The following is a 20,569-nucleotide window of genomic DNA, read 5'->3' on the forward strand; positions in this document are numbered from 1 at the left end:
GCGTCATCCACGACCATGCGTTTCGTTTATCTTCAGACCGCCAGCGTCTCGCAGCGGTGCCGTCTCATTGATAAGAAACTCGCTAATCTTACGAGCAGCTGCGCTGTCCTACGATCCGTCAGATGGGCCCTGATGAAACAGAACAATCGCAACTGCACCTCTTTCTCGCCTCAAACGCTTTCAGAACCGCATTTTAGAGGACAGTTTACAGGTGGAATAAGAGAACCTTCACGAACAGGCCGCCATGTTGTTCAGTTCGAAATTGGGAGCCGAAACTAAGGGCCGCTGGCGTGTCTATCCAATCAGGCGCCGGCAGTGTTGCGTGGTAGGCTGGCGACGTCGCTTGGCCCCGTACCGATCCCACAGAGGCATCTATCTGATGAAATATGCCAAAATTATTTCCATAGCACCGCCCATCCAGCAGTTTTGGGGCACGGTTTGGGTGAGAGTGTACCTTTACAGCTGCATTCAATCGCTACCAATTTGCTATGCTGCACTACATGGTAATGGTTATAATGCTTTATAACGCTTCACAGCAGGACATCAAACTCCCTCTCACAGTAGATGGAAATAGACACAGAAGCAGTATTGCAAACACAATGAAATAAAAAAGTGCAACTCGAACCAAGATTGATTACAAATTTTTCTAAACATTTATTGAAGCCATTTTGTTTTCCACAAGGAACAGAACACAATCAAAGAAAGAAGCATGCATCCACTGATTCTTTACAGCCCTGGCATACCCCACAGCGCCCCCTGGGTGCATGGAGGAGCAGTGTTGTTTCAGCTCGCTTGGGGGGGGGGGGGCAAACCCCAGGAAGGCGGGGGGCAAAAGGGGCGAGCATGGCACGTGTACATACAGACGGACGGACGGACAGACACAGAGGCTCAACACATATGATGAAACATATGATGAAGTGCAAAGGAGAAATCCTTTTATAAGGGTACCACACGTCAGTAAAAATAAAGAAAGCAGCCTCATTTAAAACCATAAAAAGCCAAAATGAAGGGGGGGGGGTGGCAGGGAAGAGAAAATGGCCATCATATCGAAGCTTCAAAAAAGAGATTGTCTATGAGATTCCTTTTAAATACCTATAAATATTCATCTTGACAAGATGGATGGATCTCTAAAAATAGATTCATAATCAGCATTCAGGCAATGTTGATGTTACATTATCGTTTTTTTTTTTTTTTTTTACTAAGACATCAAAAATGGAGATGAAAAGAAGAAAGGGAGGAGAAAAAAGTCTGAAAATCGTGGTCACCTAATCCAACACCCCCCTCCATCCCTCCCTCCCTTCATCCCTCACTCCCTCCCTCTCTCCCTCCCTCCGTCGCTCACTCTCTCCCTCCCTCCCTCAGTTCTACAGGATGTGAGGTTTCGAAAAAAGATTACTGGAGGCCCCAGGAAGTCCTGGTCCCCCGGAAAGGTGCAGCGAAGTTAAAATGGCGGGCAGGGGGGCGTGGCTATGTACAGGCCGCGTGGGGGCGTCGGCTTCTACGCCGGCATGTAGGGGGGCGGCGGCTCCTTCTCCGGCATCTTCACGGCCATCTCGTAGGTGGGCAGGACGTACTGCGGAGGAGCAAGCAGGGGATTGGTCAGCGCGTGTTTGTGACACCGCGGTTCTGCACGCTCTAAAAATGAGTGACAGCAGGAATTTTCACACACCTCTCCAGAAATGGTCTAAACTGCACTTAACCCCATTTTACTCAGAATGTGTCGGCAGGGCAGCAGAATTAAACCGGGGCACCAGGTGAGTTAAACCTCCGGCCAATCTGTGGCATTGAGCGAACAACTAACTATGGGGTGGGATAGAGAAACCCTGCAGTACTGCTGACTGACTGTGTGTGTGTGTGTGTGTGTGCGTGAGTAAGTACGTATATGTACATGTGTGTGCGTGTGTGTGGTGTGTTGTATGTGGTGTGTGCTGGTAGTACGTGCGTGTGTGTGTGCGTGAGTAAGTACGTATACGTACATGATGTGTGTGGTAAGTCTATATATGTATGTGTGTGCGTGAGTAAGTACGTATATGTACGTGTGTGCGTGTGTGTGTATGTGTGCGAGCATGTGTGCGTGTGTCTGCGCGTTGTGTGTGTGCATCAGATAATGGTGCATGGCTGTGGTTGTCTGTCTTGCGCAAGCTGAAGCTTGTGTTGGGCGGGGGGGGGGGGGGTACCTGAGGGGGGGTGTCGAAGGACGGGTAGACGGCGATCTCAGGCATGTTCCTGTTGTTGATGTACTTGTAGCAGTTCCACACGCAGCTGATCAGGTAGGCCTGGGGGAAGCGAAGAGAGTCACTCAGTATGGCTACAGTCAGCCAGTCATTCTGCAGTGCGGCCTTTCCCACGCCAGTACAGCCTCAGCTCCAGCCTTTATCCCCATTCACTCATTGGCTGAGAGCCAGCCAATAAGGTGCCACTTCCTGTACGAAGCCGCCTCCTCCCCAAACTCACCGAATTACGCCTAATAGACACCCTTCAGCTGATTTAGAAGTGCCAAACTCCAGTCCTGAAGGGGTGCAGTCTCTGCTGGCTTCTGCGATTTAATTTCAATCTGCAGCCAACGTAGACCAACGAAAACAAGGTGTGCAGACACTTCAGCCAACCGCCGACTTAAATTAAGCAGTTATGCGCAGGAGGACATCAAAAACCAGCAGAGTCAGCAGTCCTCCAGGACCGGACTTTGAAATCACAGCATTAAATCAACGGAATGGCATGTGGGTGGAGCTAAGTGAGTCCGGGCTCCCTTAATGACACACCGTGGTGACCAATCACAGGCCTGGCAGGCACCCTCACTGGCTGCTCCCAGTGACATCATGTCCATTATTTTCCTTCCAAGAAAAATAAAGGTACTTTCCAGCTCCAGCCTGAAGGTCGAATTTAAGCGAAATGAACGAAACCAAACCTAGGTTTGGGCGATCATCCATAACAATAATTATAAAATATTTCTTGAACTCAAGAACAATCTTCACTGCCATGAGGCATATAAAATTACTTTGTTTTTTTCTTTCTTGGATACTACCCAACGTGGCTCTGAACCTCTAAAATTCATGTGAAATGCTTCCCAAAAAAAAGAAGAAAAAAAAAAACATACATCCTTGTAATTGGGAGTGATGTGACAGCCAATCAGCAGCAAGGCCAAACAGCTCCCATTTGATCATGTGATGTGCTTCTGTCAATCACATGGAAGCTGCATGGCTGTGCTTCTGATTGGCTGTAATATATCAAGGTCTCTGAGTTTTTTTTTAAGCTTTTCATATGTATGGCCTCAGAAGGCTGAAAAAAAACATAGACAAAGAGAATGCTGACACTCCCTCATGGTGACACTGACCACACTGTGAACATTTCTCCAACACATCGGCTCTGCACTGAACACTCCCTAAACCTGCTATAAACGCGCATTCTACAGTAAATTATCACTACCGATATAAATAGGCCTACATAGAGGAATTTATTTATATCCTTTAAACAGAGAGAAAATATATGAGTTCAGTTATCGGCGGACAAAGGTTCCAGTGCCCTCAGCAGTATGGGCTGGCGGCCGTTCTGTTCGTTCACCAGCCGGTTCTAGGGGCGAGAACAGCAGAACGCCAACTGGGACTTGAACCAACAACCTTCCGACCACAGAAACCGAGCTCCTGACAACGATGGCGACAGCCCAGCCATACATGTTAGTAGTTCCCAGCATGCATTTGGGTGAGCAGCGCCAGAGACACCAGAGCGGCCTCTGAACAGCAGATGAAGTGGTGGGGGGGGGTGTACTTTGGTTGCCCAGCAACGCATAAAGCGCAGCCACGTTTAAAGACAAAAATGAAAAGAAAGAAAGGATGACAGGGAGAGAAGGTTCCACACTCTGAGCGTTTTCTAATTGCAGCCTCTCGCCATCTGGAAGCCGCCTGAGGCGGAGGAGACGAGCCAATCGGGAACACGCTCCGCTCCCCCTGCACACGCCGCAGAACTACAGACGAGGAAGACTAGCGCCGCTGCCTCATCGTCTCAGCGTGTGATCAGCGCGCGCTGCGCCACAAACGTCCAGAACCTACGCCCTGACCCTACGCCCTGACCCTACGCCCGGACCCTACGCCCGGACCCTACGCCCGGACCCTCGCCTGACCTCGCCTGACCCTCGCCCGACCCTACGCCCGACCCTACGCCCTGGACCCTAGCGCCTCGACCCTGACGCCCTGACCCTACGCCACCGCGACCCCCGCCGGACCCTACGCCCGGACCCTACGCCCGGACTCTACGCCCTGACTCTACGCCCTGACCCTACGCCACAAACACAGTTTCGGTGTGCCGCGTGCATATAGAGCAAACGCAAAAACGTCTACCTCTCCCTCAGCTTGTACAAAGGAGCATGAAAAAACTTCAGTCTTCAGAGCACATTTAAAAGAATGCAAAAAAAAAAAAAGAAAAAAAGTTTACAAGCTTTCTCAGCTCATATTAATTAGCCAGCAGTTTCTACCTAAAAAACGGGAAGCGTGAAATGTACCCCAAACCGATATGGACTCATTTCCATTTTACAAGAATCGCTTCTGCTTTGCATCAGCCCTGGTGCTAGCTGAGGCGTTTCGCAAGTTTCTCGTTCCCTTATCTCTTCAGCAGCACGACACAAAACGCTTCACAGAATAAGAGCTCTGCGACGGATTTGAAGGCATTTAAATTTAAATGCAGGATTTTTTTTACCTTGAAAATATCATAAAATAACCACGCTAAGGCATCTACGAGGCACTGGCAATATCTGTCTTCGTGCACTTTTGCCAAATTCGTGCACCTTCACCTGTATTTGCTATTCTAAAATGTGTTTGGGACGTTTTTGGGCATGCCGTCCTCTTTGCTGTGTGGGGAGAGGTGGTGGTTTGGGCTAGCTGCTGCAATGGTGGAAGAACCCCAGATGCAGCAAAGCAAAAAGACAAGCCGGCAGGGCTCGCTCAAGAACTAGAGCTAACCTTGGCATTGCGTTTCCTCAGTGGTGTCAGCTGAGGTTCGCCTTGAGGCTGAAAAGCAATGCGAAGCTGGCTTGTTTTCTACAGGACCCGTAAGTATCTTAACGTATCCAGCTAGATACGTTAGTTAGCTAGAGGGCCAAAGTCGGGTAGCCTACTCGGGGGTGAGTGGGCAGGGTTGAAGGGCTGGAGGAGGAGGCTTCTTAGACTGTAAACACATAGCCATAGCAAGGCTAAAAAATCCTGCATAGTATGTCTTTAAACAAAGACAAGGGGAATTTAGAATTTACTAAAATAATGACAAGATAGTAAAATGGAGCATAAAAAAGCAATATAATAAAAAATTCTATCTAAATTTTTTTTTGTAATTTTAGATAGAAACATAATAAGAAACATAGAATAGAGACTCAAGTACAAAGTGAAGACTGACAAAGCAATTCTACAGGAAGACTGTTCTAACTGCATTGCATTCTAACTGCAGCGCTGCTCCAGAGCTGTGAAGCTGGGTCACTTGGGATTGCAGTCATTTATCAGACGCTCTTATCCATTGCGAGGGGACATAAGAGTGTCCAGCAGAGCGTTATTAACAGCTGCCAGACCTGGCTAACAACATTAGCCGGCCAGCGAGAGCATGAGCAGCTTCACTGAAGCACTAAATGCCAGTTAGCATGCCGGCCTGCAAGCGGAATACCAACGATAAATTCACGCAGCAGACATCCGTACGAAACCACGAAGCTTGCCGTAGCAACGCTTATGTGATTGTATAATACAAGGCCACGGTGTGGGATTGCATGCCTGGACCAGCACTGGGGGGGGGGGGTTGAGAGCGAGGGCCTTACCTTGAGGAAGATGAGGAAAGCGAAGAAGATGAGGACGATGAGCAGCAGGCAGCTGGAGTCCAGGGAGAGGAGGTTGTCCTTGTAGGGAAAATCGGGCTGAGAGGACAGAGCAGAGAGCTTTGCGTCAGTCACGCAAGAAATGCGCCCTGATTGGCTGACTGACTGGCTGGCTGGCCAGATGACTGAATGACTGGCTAGCTGGCTGGCCGGCTGGCTGGCTGCCTTACTTCCTGACACACTGACTGACTAACGCACACACGCCGAGACTGAAACTATCACCAGCAATGCAGCCAATGCCATTTAGTTCCCGGAAATGAACTGGAATTCGATTCATTAAGTGAAAAATAATGACAGAACACTATTGGCTTCTTTTCTTTATTTTTTTCCCATTTCCAGAGCTGAAACAGGACGAGCCCAAAGCCAGGCTAGCATACGGGCGCAGTGAGAGCCATTAGCCTACACACGTAACAATAATCCCAGAGAGGATATTTTCAGCTACATTTCCCCTCTAATTAATATTCCCAAGCTCATTCGTTAGCCCAGTGCAGCTGGCTAATTGAGCATTTCGGTGTGGTTCACATTCCACGCCCCCCCCCGCCCCCCCCATGCAACACTTCTCTGACAGGCAAAGCAAGCTCATCCGCTCGGAGCCGGGTGAAATGCGACGCAGTCGGGGAGGGGCGGGGCCACTGACCAGCTGGTCCAGGTAGTCCTTGATCCTGGGCAGGTAGGTGAGGGAGCTGATGGCCACCAGGCAGCTGAGGGCGAAGTCGAAGAGCTGGTAGCAGAAGAAGGGGATGAGCCAGCCGTCGCGGTGCTGCGGGGGAGAGACCCAACAAAACCGTCACAAAATAAGAAAACTGAAACCTGCGAGCCCGCTTTCTCTCAGGGGGTTCTGGGAAACGAGGAACACCTGCACACGGCACTCCACGCTCCAAACGCACGTTTTTAAAGTTTTTTAACGTTACCGACATCATTTCCACCCGCAGAGGTCTTCCGCAGCTTTGCGCTTGAGAAGCCGGTAATCCAGCGTACAGGTGTTCCCCCTCCTCCCCCCTTCCCACCCCTCAGAACCGGGCCGGACGCACCACGCCTCTTTTCGCCGTGAATCCGTCGGTATACCGTGCGCGCAAAATATCCCTTCGACAGACAGGCGCTCAGCGGAGGGACAGACGTCACGGTCTGGTGCGTTAGTTTAAACCACGCCCCCTCTGTTAATATCAGCCTGTCGCCATCAAATCAGTGTGAAATAAATTTTAAAAAACGAGCTATGGGATTATCAGAGATCAGCATCTGAGGAGCGGCACTGCATAAACTACAGCTAGAGAGACCAGTAAAGCAGCACAAAGCTTTCTACCCAGAGAAAAAGGCCACCAAATGTATGTGCAGCCAGAAAGCCAGCTCAAACTGTGGTGTGCTGTGCTTGAATACTTTTATTTTTCATCTGACACTTCACTCTCTCTAGAATACATTCTAAACAAAGCCATTAGCTGGGAATACACTGAGCATGTTCTCTACCAAATGTAACAGATCTAATTCATACACAACTAATACCGGGAGCTAACATTAATATAGGACTATTAGATGCTAGTTAGCTACTACAATCAGCTACACACAAATAAACATCGCACCTGTTTGGCAATCTCTTCTCGTACGGCTGTTCAACAAAAAGAAGCAGTCAGCACTGTGAGCAGACCAACCCACCGGAGAGCTGAGCTGTGGTCAGGTAACTGATTAAACAAATAAAATAATTATAACCCAAGACCACAGCTCATTATATTTAAATATATAAACAACTGGCACAAGGGCCTGAGGTCACATGGTGCCAGACAGGCGGTGGAAATGATCCGGTGAGCAGGGTTTAGCATCGGGGGGGAAATGAGGACGAGGGCGGCTCGTCCCAGATCAGTCATTCCCTTTGATGCCATTGCCACGGTTACGAGAACTACCAGCCTTAAAAAAATATTATAAAAATAAAAAATTTCTTTTAAAAAGAACAAGCTCTGCCAGAACCACGGTCCCTCCATCCTGCGCAAATAAGACTCTGTACACAAAGCAAAGCGTCAGCAACCTGCTCAAGCCAGAGGGACAAAGTCCATTTGCGTGCCGTTACATGAAACAGGCACGGCGAGGGGGGGAGGGGTTAGACCGGAGAGTCACTACACAGGGCAAACGCCGGTCAATTAGCGATGCCCACAGAAGCGTGCGGGTTCAGGACAGGCCTCGGGTGCAGGCACCACCTGCAGTGAGTACAGCAGAAGCATGATGTCATGGACAGTGAGCCGGGCTTGTAACTATAGAGGTTGCAGGTTTGATTCCCAGGTGGAGAAAAGCACACTCGGGTACACTGCTAGTTAAAAGAGCAACAAAAAAGGGCAACTGTAATTTTTTTCAGTATCGTCAACATAGCCCGTGAAAATACCAAAATGTTTTCTGTCCAACTCTCAGTACTTTTCCACATTGCCCCACCCCATTCAGAGTTCAACCAGGAAAGCCATTAATTTCAGTCACGCGCTGAATTCATTAAACGCAGCTCAGAAAGATATATTTTCAATTTCAGAAACCGCAACCTATTACCATAAAAAAAACATGGCCAGTGTAGTCTTTACCAAATTTACAAAGGTGACTGTTTTCAGTGTTTGAGTGCCACGGAAAACTATTTTCCACATGCAGAAAAAGCAATCGTTGTCACTTTATAAAGGAATTTCAGGAAAACGTACAAAGGCTAGGTTCTCGTAATGGTAAATTATGCTGACCAAAGCATGTTTTAATACTTTTCTTTGGACAGCGATGTAGTTCTATGACTTCCGGTATATCGTTGTTGGCTAGACGAACTATGATTTGTTTGTAGGCCAAATTCATTGAGAGCTGGACAGGAACATTATCAGTTTTTTTCTTTTCATAGGACACGGTGACGATACTGAAAAAATGAAAATGACAGGTGTTATCCGTTAACAGGTTTCGATAAAATCAGTGAAAATGTCACGGTTAGCTGCCCAAGCTGCTGTGTGCGGGAGCCCGAGCTGAACCCCTCAACCTGAACGTAAAACGGCAGTTTGAAAAAAAAAAAACAAAACACATTCCTCTCCGCGCGGGTCCTCCGCGCGCGGCCACACAGCCGAGCCGCCAAAAACGACGTTCGCTCAGCAAGCGTTGACGAAAATAAAAAAATAAATAAAAACCACGGGCAGCGGTCCCGCCATTAACGGTAGGGACTGAGCCGGGCTTGTTTTACAGGGCGAAGGAAATGTGGCGCGGAACTTTTTTTTTTTCGCAGTCTGGCGCTTTGGGTAGCCAGCCCCCGCTGCCGGGGGGAAGGGGGGGGGCAGAGGGAGGGAGGGAGACGGGCTGTCACCGCTATGCAGCGTCAGGTTGCCGAGGAAACAAGGCGGAGCCGCCACTTACTGTAATGGCTCCGTACACCATCATGGCGCTGATGGTGAACATCAGCAAGGAGATGGCGAATCCCACGCAGGCGTTTTCTGGAAGGGAGAGAGAGAGAAAAAATGACATCACTCTTCTCAAAGAAGAAAAGTCAAACAAATACAGTCAAAAGTCGGTCTTCGTATGAAAAATTGGTTCCTGCAGCTTACAATTTATAAAGTGTCAAATTCAGGTGATTTTATTTACATTTTCAAATACATATTTTCACACTCATACTCATACTTAAAACCCAATCAGTAAGGTCTGAGAGAAAACCAAACACTGTTGTTGCTACAGCTGCCAGCAGATGCTAGACTGCACCAACAAACTAAACTACGAGGATAACGGGGTCTAAAGGAGAGACACTGTACACAATATCCCAGAATCCACCACAGTACACACACATGGATTGCCTTATAGTCATGTGACCAAAGCAGGTACAAACTGGCAGCAGCACCCGGTGTTCTCAGTGGTCATAATCACCACCAGCACCTGACCCGGGACCGTTCAGCCTCTAGCAACTCAAAACAGCGCCCCCTAGTGACCTCCACGGGTACACCTGGTTTTCCTTTCACTAGTTTTGAAACATTTGCTTTCATTCATTTTTTTTCTGTTCTAAATGACATCATTTCTGGCTGGAACTGGCGCCTCACAGGAAGGAGGGCCTCATTTCGAATCGCAGGGTGGGGGCTGGTTTATTCTCCCCGTGTCCACAGCCCAACTGGCTAACTGGAGACTCTAAATTTCCCGCAAGCATGCGTATGTGAGAGCCGTGCAATTGATTGGCAACCTGTCCAGGGTGTATACCTGCCTCTCACCCAATGCATGCTGGGATAGGCTCCAGCCCCTTCCCCTTCCCCTTCCCCTTCCCCCTGCCCCCCCCCCCCCACGACCCTGACCAGAAATAAGCAGGTTAGAGGACAGATTGACAGATTACCTTAGTTCATTAGTATGTATTGTTCAGCCTAGTGCGTGTACATGCGGTATAATACTGAATAGCAACAGTGGGGCCAGGTGTTGGAAAGTAGCTTTTGGCTATGCTTTCTTCCCCCATTTGCCTCACAATAAGCGAATGAATGCACCAGCTGTCTTTCTGAGGCCACACCTCAGTTTCATTGAAACGTAGCTCTCGCTAAATCAGCAGTACTGTCAAATAATTAACACTCAAGGGGTAGTTGAGCTGCAGTTCATTTCAAACGGGCTGAAATGCTCTCGTTTGGTGAAATGACGGGCTTATTACGAGGCACTGCCAGGGCTATATTGATGCTTTAATGTCCACCCCCCCCCCCTCCCCCATACACAGGAGAATACTCAGAATTAAACAGCATTCAGCAATGCCCAATTTGGCGCACCCCCACCCCCACCCCCAGGCAAAGAAAGCACAAACAGCATGCCCACCAAATTCAGATATAAAGAGAGAGGCTGTGCACATTTTCACAGTCAGGAGGACTCAATAAGACTGAGCAGGCCAATCCATCCAGTAAATGCACCTAGGCTGCCATTCCCTCAGTTTCTCAGACAGAGGCGTTTGTTTTCCTCACCATTTGTTCAGAGGAGCCTGTGCAAACGAAAGCCAAGCCATGCTATGCATCATTTAAGGAACTTAAAAAAACAAAACAAACGAAAATGGCCTACTTCCCTTCAGCTAAGTTTAACCCTTTCGAAGAGTAGGTTTGAATTCCATGTCAGTGTTCTAGAACTCCATCGCTTTCAGTTACCAATAGTGATTGTGACATCAGCATTAGAATGTTGAGTTATGAACATTCTAATCAGGCATTGTGAGCTGGGTAATGTAGGCAGACAGGGACCGGCGGAGATGGCTAGCAACCAACACGGAGATGCTCGTGGGCACCAGCCGGGCCTACAGCAACAAAACACATCAAAAAAAAATTCTACTCTAATGCAACACAGAGCCAGGGTGGAACCTTCTGGATTGCAAAACAATGGGACCAACACTCAAAGGAGTCCCCACCCAAAAAACTAAAAAAAAAAAACTAAAAATAAAACGATAACGAAAACAGAAACGCGTACAGAGAGCTTTCAAGGCCGTTCCACGTCTTTGTCCTTGGTTCTGTTGTTTACAGGCAGGCCGGAGCGCTGGCCGTTATTCACAAACGCGCAGGCCGACCCCCCCCCCCCCCCCCCACCGCATCACAGCAGTTATTCATTGGCTGCTGGACGGCCTCCAGGGCACACTGGGGCCCCCGCCGAATCGCCGCTCAATCAGCCCGACGATAAAATAGCGCCCGGTGGGGGAGCCCCCCCCGGCGGCCGCGGCACGACCCGGGCCCTTTCCTGGAAGCCCCCCGCGCAGGCCCCTAATTAACCGGGCCGTGGGGTCCCATCGATCCGCCGAGCGCCCTCTCTCACCGCGGCACCCCCAAAAGCCCCTGGCGCCGCGGCTACAGGCATAAACAATGCCGACGTCCTCCCTCCCCTTCCCGAGCCCGTCTCCCAACGCTCTGCGGCTGCACGTTACCGGCCGCGGCTCCGCCCCGAAAGACCGCATTACCCAGAGTACCTCTGCGTCAGCGCAAACCGGCTGCGGCTCCGCCCAAAAGACCGCATTACCCAGAGTACCTCTGCGTCAGCGCAAGCCGGCTGCGGCTCCGCCCGAAAGACCGCATTACCCAGAGTACCTCTGCGTCAGCGCAAACCGGCGCGGCTCCGCCCCGAAAGACCGCATTACCCAGAGTACCTCTGAGTCAGCGCGAACCGGCTGCGGCTCCGCCCGAAAGACCGCATTACCCAGAGTACCTCTGAGTCAGCGCAAACCGGCTGCGGCTCCGCCCCGAAAGACCGCATTACCCAGAGTACCTCTGCGTCAGCGCAAACCGGTTGCGGCTCCGCCCCGAAAGACCGCATTACCCAGAGTACCTCTGCGTCAGCGCAAGCCGGCTGCGGCTCCGCCCGAAAGACCGCATTACCCAGAGTACCTCTGCGTCAGCGCAAGCCGGCTGCGGCTCCGCCCGAAAGACCGCATTACCCAGAGTACCTCTGCGTCAGCACAAGCCGGCCGCGACTCCGCCCGAAAGACCGCATTACCCAGAGTACCTCTGCGTCAGCGTGAACCGCCCAGGCCAGGGCCGACTTCACGCGTCGAAAGGACGCTCACTTTTTGGGCAGACCTGGAAATCGGAACACAGTGTCTTTACAGACCAGGAACAGAGCTTACTGTGCCAGTGTGTGCCCACAGCAGTCTGGTTTATACACGGGTCGAATTCTCAAAGAGGGGCCAGTGGAAATGTTTTGTATTTAACACATGCCCTCTCCCCTGTTCCACACACACCCTCTCCCCTATTCCACACACACACACACACACACACACACACACACACACACCTTCTCCTCTATTCCACACACACACACCCTCTCCCCTATTCCACACACACACACACCTTCTCCTCTATTCCACACATACACACCCTCTCCCCTATTCCACACACACACACATACACACCTTCTCCTCTATTCCACACACACACCCTCTCCCCTATTCCACACACACACACATACACACCTTCTCCTCTATTCCACACACACACCCTCTGTACAACAGTCCACTTCACACCTGCCTTCGCTGGGCTGACACAGCGACAGACCCGCCCAACTTTTAAGAACAATGCATTTACAGGTCAGGGTGGGAAAGTGGGCTCTATCGCTCTGGAGTTCCCTTTCTCTCGTCAGGTTTATCGCAGTGGCGCAAGCCTGGTGCGTGAGGGTAAACCGCTCGGGCTGCCAGGGATCGCTTACGGGCGCGCGCGGAAACGCGCGGCGCGCCGCCGAGCGCTAACGCTCCGCGGGACGACGCTGGAGGACTGCCCAAAACCGCACCCCCCCCCCCTCACGCGCGACACGCCAGAACACTCTCAGCCGCACCCACGCAGTTTCAGCACGCGCCAGCGAGAAAGTGAAAGCCTCCATTTTGCTGTTTCGGATTACTTTCTCCAGGATTAGGACAAATCTCAGCGCGAGACAATGCCTTGCTGTTCACCCCCAGCAAGAGCGGGCCTTCAGCTGCTGGCTAATGTTTCCGGGAGGGAAAAGATTTACTCTGGTAAAGACGCCAGAACGGAAGGAAAACCGCCAATCAGACGCTGTACCCATTCCCCCCCCCCCCGCCAAAATCACAGCCAGGAAACCGTGTTCCTGGAATCCCACCGTACCGATTAGCCAGAACTTTTTTTAAATCCGTGTTTCGCTGGGCGAAAAAAAAAAAAAAAAAACTCCCTTTCGGTCACCTGAGCAAAATAATACCAAGACGACATAAAACCGAAATACATTTCTGGCACCGCGGCCGGCGAATCTAGCGCTCCTCATCGTCCGGTGCGAACGAATCAGAGGCCCACGTGAAAATCAAACAAGTCGGTTCCATGTGCAAAGCTTGTGGGCGGAGAGAGACAACAGCCAGCAGACGGCGTCGCACGGAGTCCCATGCCTGGGTTCAACCAGCACCAGTCCTTAACTCTGACTTACATTTCCACCACAAACACAGCGAGGGCGAGTTTGTTTTGGCAATAGCCAAACTCCCCCAAACTGGGACAATGAAGTGCCATGTGAGTCCATGGTAAGGACAGGGGTTTGGTGAATCCTGGCCTTGGAGCGAGGCCCGGTTTCTTCCACAGAACCACGACCCTGACACACACTCACGCACACACACACACACACACACTAATGTGCGCACACACACACACACACACACACGCGTGCGCGCACACACACACACACACACGTGCACACACACACACATGCACACGTGCGCACACACACATGCACACGTGCGCACACACGTACACGCGCGCACACACACACGCACACACACACACACACACACTCTCTCTCTCTGAAAGCCGAGCGGAGGACCGGGCGTCCAGCGGGCCGTACCTGCCATGCGGTCGGAGGCGAAGTAGTGCTCGATGACCTCATACTGCAGATCCACCGTGGGCACGTTATCTGGGTGAGTTACAGCCACCGTCAGGAGGATCCCCATCAACAGGTTCACCACCTGGGGGGGGGGGGGGAGAGGGAGAGAGAGAGAGGGAGAGAGAACACGAGAGAGTGAGACTGATTCCAAAACAAAGCAAGCACCAAACTTAGCACCTCCACGCGTATATAACCTGCTGTGGGGAGCCCGAGGTGTGAGTGCTCTGGAAAGACTTCTATGGTCCGTCCGGAGGTCTGTTCTTTAATGGGACAGACAGCAGCGTTACCCTCCCAGCCCGGCAGCCTGTTATCTGCTCATCAATCCCTCCTGTCAGAAGCCGTCTCCGCCGCCTGCTGTCCTCACGCCAGGCGTCAGCTCCACTTCAAAGAGCTTCAATCTGAACGCAGGCCCACGCCTACCCAAAGGCTACAACCAGCCCCGTCCTGCCCTGCCCCGTCCCGTCCCGTCCCGTCCCGTCAGGGACAGCATGCCAATCATTAATAAACACCCAAAAAAGAAAAGAAGAAAGAAAAAAAAGAAAAACAGTTTGCACACATCCTGAAAAGCAAAGGAGAGGGTGTGTGCTTTCACTTAGCATTAGCTTAGCTCTGCAGTAAAAGGCACTACATTAACTATATGGGCATGTCCCCATCATACCAGGCTGAGTGGGAGTGCTCTCCGACCAGTCACACACACACACACACACAAATAATCCCCAAATCACATGACTGACATTGCCATTCCATTACCAAAACGCAGCTGTCAGCAGTCTTGTTAGTCATGTTGCCTGGCAACCTAGTGCCATGACTTCACTACCCTTTGTACCTGAATGCTACGCCATGTCAGGAGGGTGACTAATTTTAAAGTTTTGTTTTTTTGGGGGGTTTTTTTTGGTCCAAGACTCAGGATTTCACCCTCCGTATGAAATGTTCATTTGGGAGCATTTATCGGTTTCAGTTGCTTAAAAAACAACTGTAAAAACATGATCTGAATGTGAAGAAACCAGTTTCAGGGAACCCAAACGACACAAACCGCGTGTCATTTCTGTTAACTTAGACTGCAGGGGTTCTCAAAACTACTCCTAGAGGGCAGCAGTGCCGGCAGGTTTTCGTAGAACAAATTCTGTCGGTTCCATCGGTTAAAGTTGCTGATTAACCTCAGTAGCCATTCACCTGGTTTCCTGAGTCCAGACTGACTGCTGATGACAAGCTGAAATCACCAGCCAACCGGCCCGGGGGGCTACAACCTCCCAGCAACCGGGCTCCATGGTCAACCTCCTCCATTCCTAATAAACCCCAAAATCCTTTATTGGCTGGACCGCAACAGCGGGGCCAGCCCTACAAACGCGAACGTCTGTGACTGAGTGACTGAGTGATGAAGTTACACCACTGGTCGGCCGAGTTATGAAGTCACACCATTGGTCGGCCGGATCACGTGTGTTAGGTCCAGCCATATACTAGGTTTTAACCTGGACTTGTCTGCAGTCTGTTGAGTTCCCCAGAGCCCATTTCCAACAGGAAGAAAAGCACACGGACTGATATTCAGCCTAATATTTCACCTCCGCACACAGTCTGGTGGCCTTGCCCCTGCAGACCTGGGTGGGCAGCCCCACAGACTCCCCTCCGCGGCAGGGTTCCCCCTGGACTGCCGCACGGCATTACTCAGGAAGTTTGGCTCGCACCGGCCGTTCGGTGCAGTGGAGCGTTAAATTTGGACAAGGCGGAACAGGCTGACCGCGTCCCGTCAGGTGGAAACGCTCTTCTGGTAAATGGTAAATGGACTGCATTTATATAGGCTAGCGCTTTTATCCAAAGCGCTTTACAATTGATGCCTCTCATTCGCCCATTCATTCGCCCATTCACACACACTCACACACCAACGGTGAAAGGCTCCCGTGCAAGATACCAATCAGCTCGTAGGGGTTAGGTGTCTTGCTCAGGGACACTTCGACACGCCCAGGGCAGGGGGGATCGAACCGGCAACCCTCCGACTGCCTGACAACCGCTCTTACCTCCTGAGCTAGGCGGCCTCGGGGACAGGCTGACCACGTCCAGTCAGGTGGAAAGGCTCTTCAGCCGATAAGTCTGGGCGTGCGCGCTTTATGGTCTTAGCCTCAGAGCTTAAACACCAGGCCAGTCAATCAGCACCGGGCTCAGATTAACCACCGGCTAAACCTGAGGAATAAATCCGCTCTGCTGCACAACTGGGGCGATGCAGGCCTCCCTAAAGCCTGGAGTTTCTCGGTAATTTCATTCCGGAAATCAGCATTTCCAGGAGCTGCGTTTGGATTACGTCACCTCACGGGTATTCAGCAGACGCTCGTAACTAAAGCGACTTACACAACTTCCTCATCTTCACACAACAAACCCAGCTGCGCATCTGGATCAAGGGTCCACAACGGCACTGGGAATCAAACCTGCAACCTTCAGGTCATGAGCCCAGTTCCCTAACCATTGCCCCACCTTTCCGAGGGGTAGGCAATGCTATGGGGACACTCTGCCACAGACTTACTGACCAAAGAGAAATTCTCTGCACCAGATATTCTTTTTGTTTTGCCAGTGTTTCAACCGTTTCGGCCAGCAAGCTCATTGCCCTTATAAGGAAATTAAATTCATCCTCCAGTGAATCTGGTCCAGGACAAGTACACCAATATGCTTACAGAGCTCATACACACGCTACTGAAAATGCTTGCCAGCAGCTGCAGCGCCTGAAATCAAGCTAACGTGCAGAAACTCACGGGAGCGACAGATTTAAAGTTCAGACGGCAGCGTAACTGAAAATAGAGGATTCTCTGCTCCCGATAACCGTGTGTTCTGCATATCTACACGCCCACTAACCAGTAAGGCAAGAACGAACGAATCCGTTTTGACTTTTACCGTTGCTTTAAGACCGAAAAGCAGGGAGTGAATTAAGGGATCCTTGCATCAGCACTTCCGTAAATCTCGAGGGCTTAAATGGCTTCCTTGTGTTCCCTCTCGACTGCGAACGGACTGAGGACGAGGGCGTGCTGAACAACAACAGTTTTCTTCATTACTCAAAGGCGCTTAATTTGCATCCCAACGGCGTTTGGCGGTACACAACCACCGCTTTCTCCTCCTGTGTTCCACGCCATTAATTGTGAATTAACGGCGCTTTTAACAGCGAAATTATAATAATAATAATAATAATAATAATAATAATAATAGTAACAACAACAACATTTATAAAATTGCTTGCGATGCTGTCATTCTGTTCGGTAAAAACACATAAGTCTTCCGATTAGATGTATTATTTTCCTAACTCACTCTGTTCGTGCTCAGGCGCAGTCACACGTGTATTAAATCGCAGAAAAGGCGAGACATCCACAGATGAAAATGAGGTGCCTTACTTCAGTCTACACTACCGCCGCCCCACCTTGGATAAAAGGAATCCACTACCTTACCTTAAATATAACTGTTAAACGCAGCTTAACCATTTCAAGCGCGAGTTCTGCACAAACAAATTATAACCTAAATAATCCGCGGCTCCCGATACTCAAGATTTGGGTAAAAGCCTGACTTCTCCCTCAATCATATATTATGGCTGCGAAGATATCTTTCGTTCACTCGCACTTCCAGGCAGGCTAATGAATATCAATGAATCACTTTTTTAAAAATTATGTACAGTACTTTGATTCCCATTTCAGAAATATTCATTAGAAAGAATACAACTGGATCTTTCGTATTTTTTGGGTCAATTAACAAGAATTGCAATGATGCAACGATGATGATCAAAAATGATCTCTCTCACTCACTGTATAAAAATTATGTCCCATTCTAATGAAATATTCTCAATATTTTGAACCATAGTTCAATAATAATTTAAGCTTTTTTTTCTTTTGCTTTTCCAGAACCAAAATAGCAGCATACTCTATACCGCCTGAAAGGGTGCTGCAATTGTACTGTAATTTGGAGGGGAAAAAGCAGTTCTTTCCGTTACAGAACCCCCCTTCCCCCAAGCCCCCCCTCGGAAACAAAATGACTCTATTCAAAGAAATTCACAATGCGGGGAGCATAACGGCTTCATCAAACGTCCTTACATAATAGAGAGAATGAAAAGTGCCAGTAGGCAAAACGAGGCTGACAAAAAACACACGGCATGCACAGCCCTTTAAAAAAAACAGAAACAAATAAATACTCAGTTACGAAAACCGACGTGCGTTATGTCAACATTATTCAAAAATTAACACCGGAAACCACAACAAACTGTTCACCCCAAGCATGCTGATTCTGTATAAGTAACTCACGGAAATACGAGTGTTGCTCGTTTTTTTAATAGCTGCAGTCATTTAAAGAACGGAAACAGGCGTATTTTGTTCGCACGGGGACGCTGTAAATCTGCATACTGGTATGGAAAATAAATCAGGGGAAAGACAGTCCAGTAAATAGTCCTAGAAGTTATTGCTTCGCACTGAGACGGAATGCAAGATTCTCGGTCATAAAATTGATGAGGTGGCTGGAATCGCTGCATCACATTTTGCGGTGGGCACTCGAAGTTCCCAAACAACCGCGCGGCTCACAGCCGAAATAAATGTTTGAAACGACAGAACCGAGGCCAACACTCGTATTTTCGTTACTGCCGTCCACTGCAGATGTCGGGACAATCCTTCGCTTGGATAAATAAAATAAATAAAACGCCAGAACTACAGGCGTCTAAGTGACATTTCTGACAAAACTGAATTGACACAGGAATGGCCTGCCGTGTCCCTTTGCTTTACACGAGGTTTTTTTTTCTTTTTTTTTAAAACCATCATGAAAACAAAACATCACAATGCAATGCCTGGTACTGAACTTTAAAACTACAGCTACGTCTGAAAGCAGAGACTTCTGCAGATAGAGCATTATAAGTCTAAAATCGAAGTCTATAACTGTTAAAAATTGATACTGTACCAAAGTAATTACTCAATATAGACTAATTATCCAATGCGACTACACACACGGTTAAATGGGGAGCATGCTGTACACTACTAGCTAGTAAACCGAGACACCAAAATGACGTCCATACTGGAAAATCTGAGAAAATCTAGCTAGCTAACTACACCTAAACAAAAAGGCCAGCTAATCAGCTGATGTGGCCATTGTAAAACAACAACAGCAATTTCCTTAGTTTGCAGTTGTGCTAAATGTTATTTACGATAAAAAGTCTTCTCACATTTGACTGTAGTTACATGAAATCAATGACCTACCAAGCCAACTAGCAAGTATGCGTTAAAGACCTCGCAGTAGCTAACTGGTCTAGTTAGCCTTACTTTAAAACCATAGAGCTTTCGCTAGCCTGTTTCAAGGATAAAACCGCTAAACAGTCATCAAAATGCGGTGACCAAATGCGCATTTCGCGAATTCACATACTGTCAACAAAAGCCACACACTTTGCTAGAATGCTAACCAGAATAGTGCTCGTTAGCTATCTATTAAACTGCCAGCTAACGTTTTACATTTGCTATCGGTCCACAAGCTGGCTGACGTCCGCAAAGACTGCACACCAGCAGCAGCGAAGGTTAAATACCAACGTTGCCCAGCTAGCGTGTGCATCCAAACGAAACAAAAAATTGAAAATAGTCATCTGGTGATCTGCAAATTCATAACAACATGCCACAGAAACCAGACAGCGAACACACCAAACTGTACGTGGTAACGTTATTTTTGGCTAACTAACCTTGGATGATGAGCTTCTGCCAGCTACATAGGAAACGGGCTAACTAGCATGTAGCAAGCGCTAGCAAGTACGTGTTAGCCATCTAGCTACTTACCATGTACCATGTTCCGAGAATGATGGTCCCAGTTCTAACATGGCAACATCCACAACATCTGGTAGTGTAGAATCTGTCTCGACTCGGTTTAAAATGCATATTGTCCTCTATCTGAGGGAGAAACATTGCTGGCCAGAAAATGCCCGAAGAACCCAATGCAAACACCTCCCACACCAAACAGCACAACGAAGGCTTCTGCACTAGCGACTGACGCAAACTAGACACAATGCAAAACTGACACATTTGACGAACAGTAAGTGTAACCAATAAGCGAGAGAGACGTAATTATCGTCAACAAATTTATTTTGACAGACAAGGGAAGTAACGAATTATGAAGCTAAATTAATATCGTTCTAATCCAAATAAGGTTTGACCCGCCCATTTGGAGATTATGGGTTTGGGCCGGTGCCAGACATAGAGCATACTGTATATGGTGCCAAATGACCCGTGAGATCATTTGGAAAACGAAACGCATCCGTGAACGATTGCCAATAAACAGGAACGTGTTGTGACATTCTTAAATTTTCAGCGAAGATACCACACCTACATTACAGCCAACTGTACGTATGTCCTTATGGAAAGAACGTCGTGTAGTAATGCTTTAAATGTGAAATACAAATTTTAATTTATTAAAACGTTTATACGTGAACTACAATGTAAAACATAATGG

The 20,569-nt window shown here is 49.0% G+C and overlaps 1 protein-coding gene across 1 annotated transcript; it reads right to left on the reverse strand.

Moving 5' to 3' along the window:
- Window positions 1-630: 630 nt before the first annotated feature.
- Window positions 631-20,121, reverse strand: laptm4a (lysosomal protein transmembrane 4 alpha). The gene is made up of 7 exons (XM_064303326.1): window positions 19,900-20,121; window positions 14,093-14,213; window positions 9,191-9,267; window positions 6,480-6,602; window positions 5,786-5,881; window positions 2,178-2,276; window positions 631-1,573 (listed from the first exon to the last, which is right to left on the reverse strand). The coding sequence occupies exons 1-7, from the start codon at window positions 20,023-20,025 to the stop codon at window positions 1,499-1,501; spliced, it is 717 nt and encodes a 238-aa protein (XP_064159396.1). The 5' UTR covers window positions 20,026-20,121; the 3' UTR covers window positions 631-1,498.
- Window positions 20,122-20,569: the final 448 nt, after the last annotated feature.

Source organism: Anguilla rostrata, chromosome 1 (assembly GCF_018555375.3).
Source record: "Anguilla rostrata isolate EN2019 chromosome 1, ASM1855537v3, whole genome shotgun sequence".
Classification (NCBI taxonomy): Eukaryota; Metazoa; Chordata; class Actinopteri; order Anguilliformes; family Anguillidae; genus Anguilla; species Anguilla rostrata.

Excerpts from the sequence above, each read along its gene's own strand:
- laptm4a (XM_064303326.1), bottom strand. The coding sequence starts at position 20,025 with ATGTTTCTCCCTCAGATAGAGGACAATATGCATTTTAAACCGAGTCGA. Across the intron at positions 14,214-19,899 it reads TTCTCGGAACATGGTACATG|GTGGTGAACCTGTTGATGGG; the intron begins GTAAGTAGCTAG and ends CCCCCCCCCCAG. Across the intron at positions 1,574-2,177 it reads CCTTCGACACCCCCCCTCAG|TACGTCCTGCCCACCTACGA; the intron begins GTACCCCCCCCC and ends GCTCCTCCGCAG.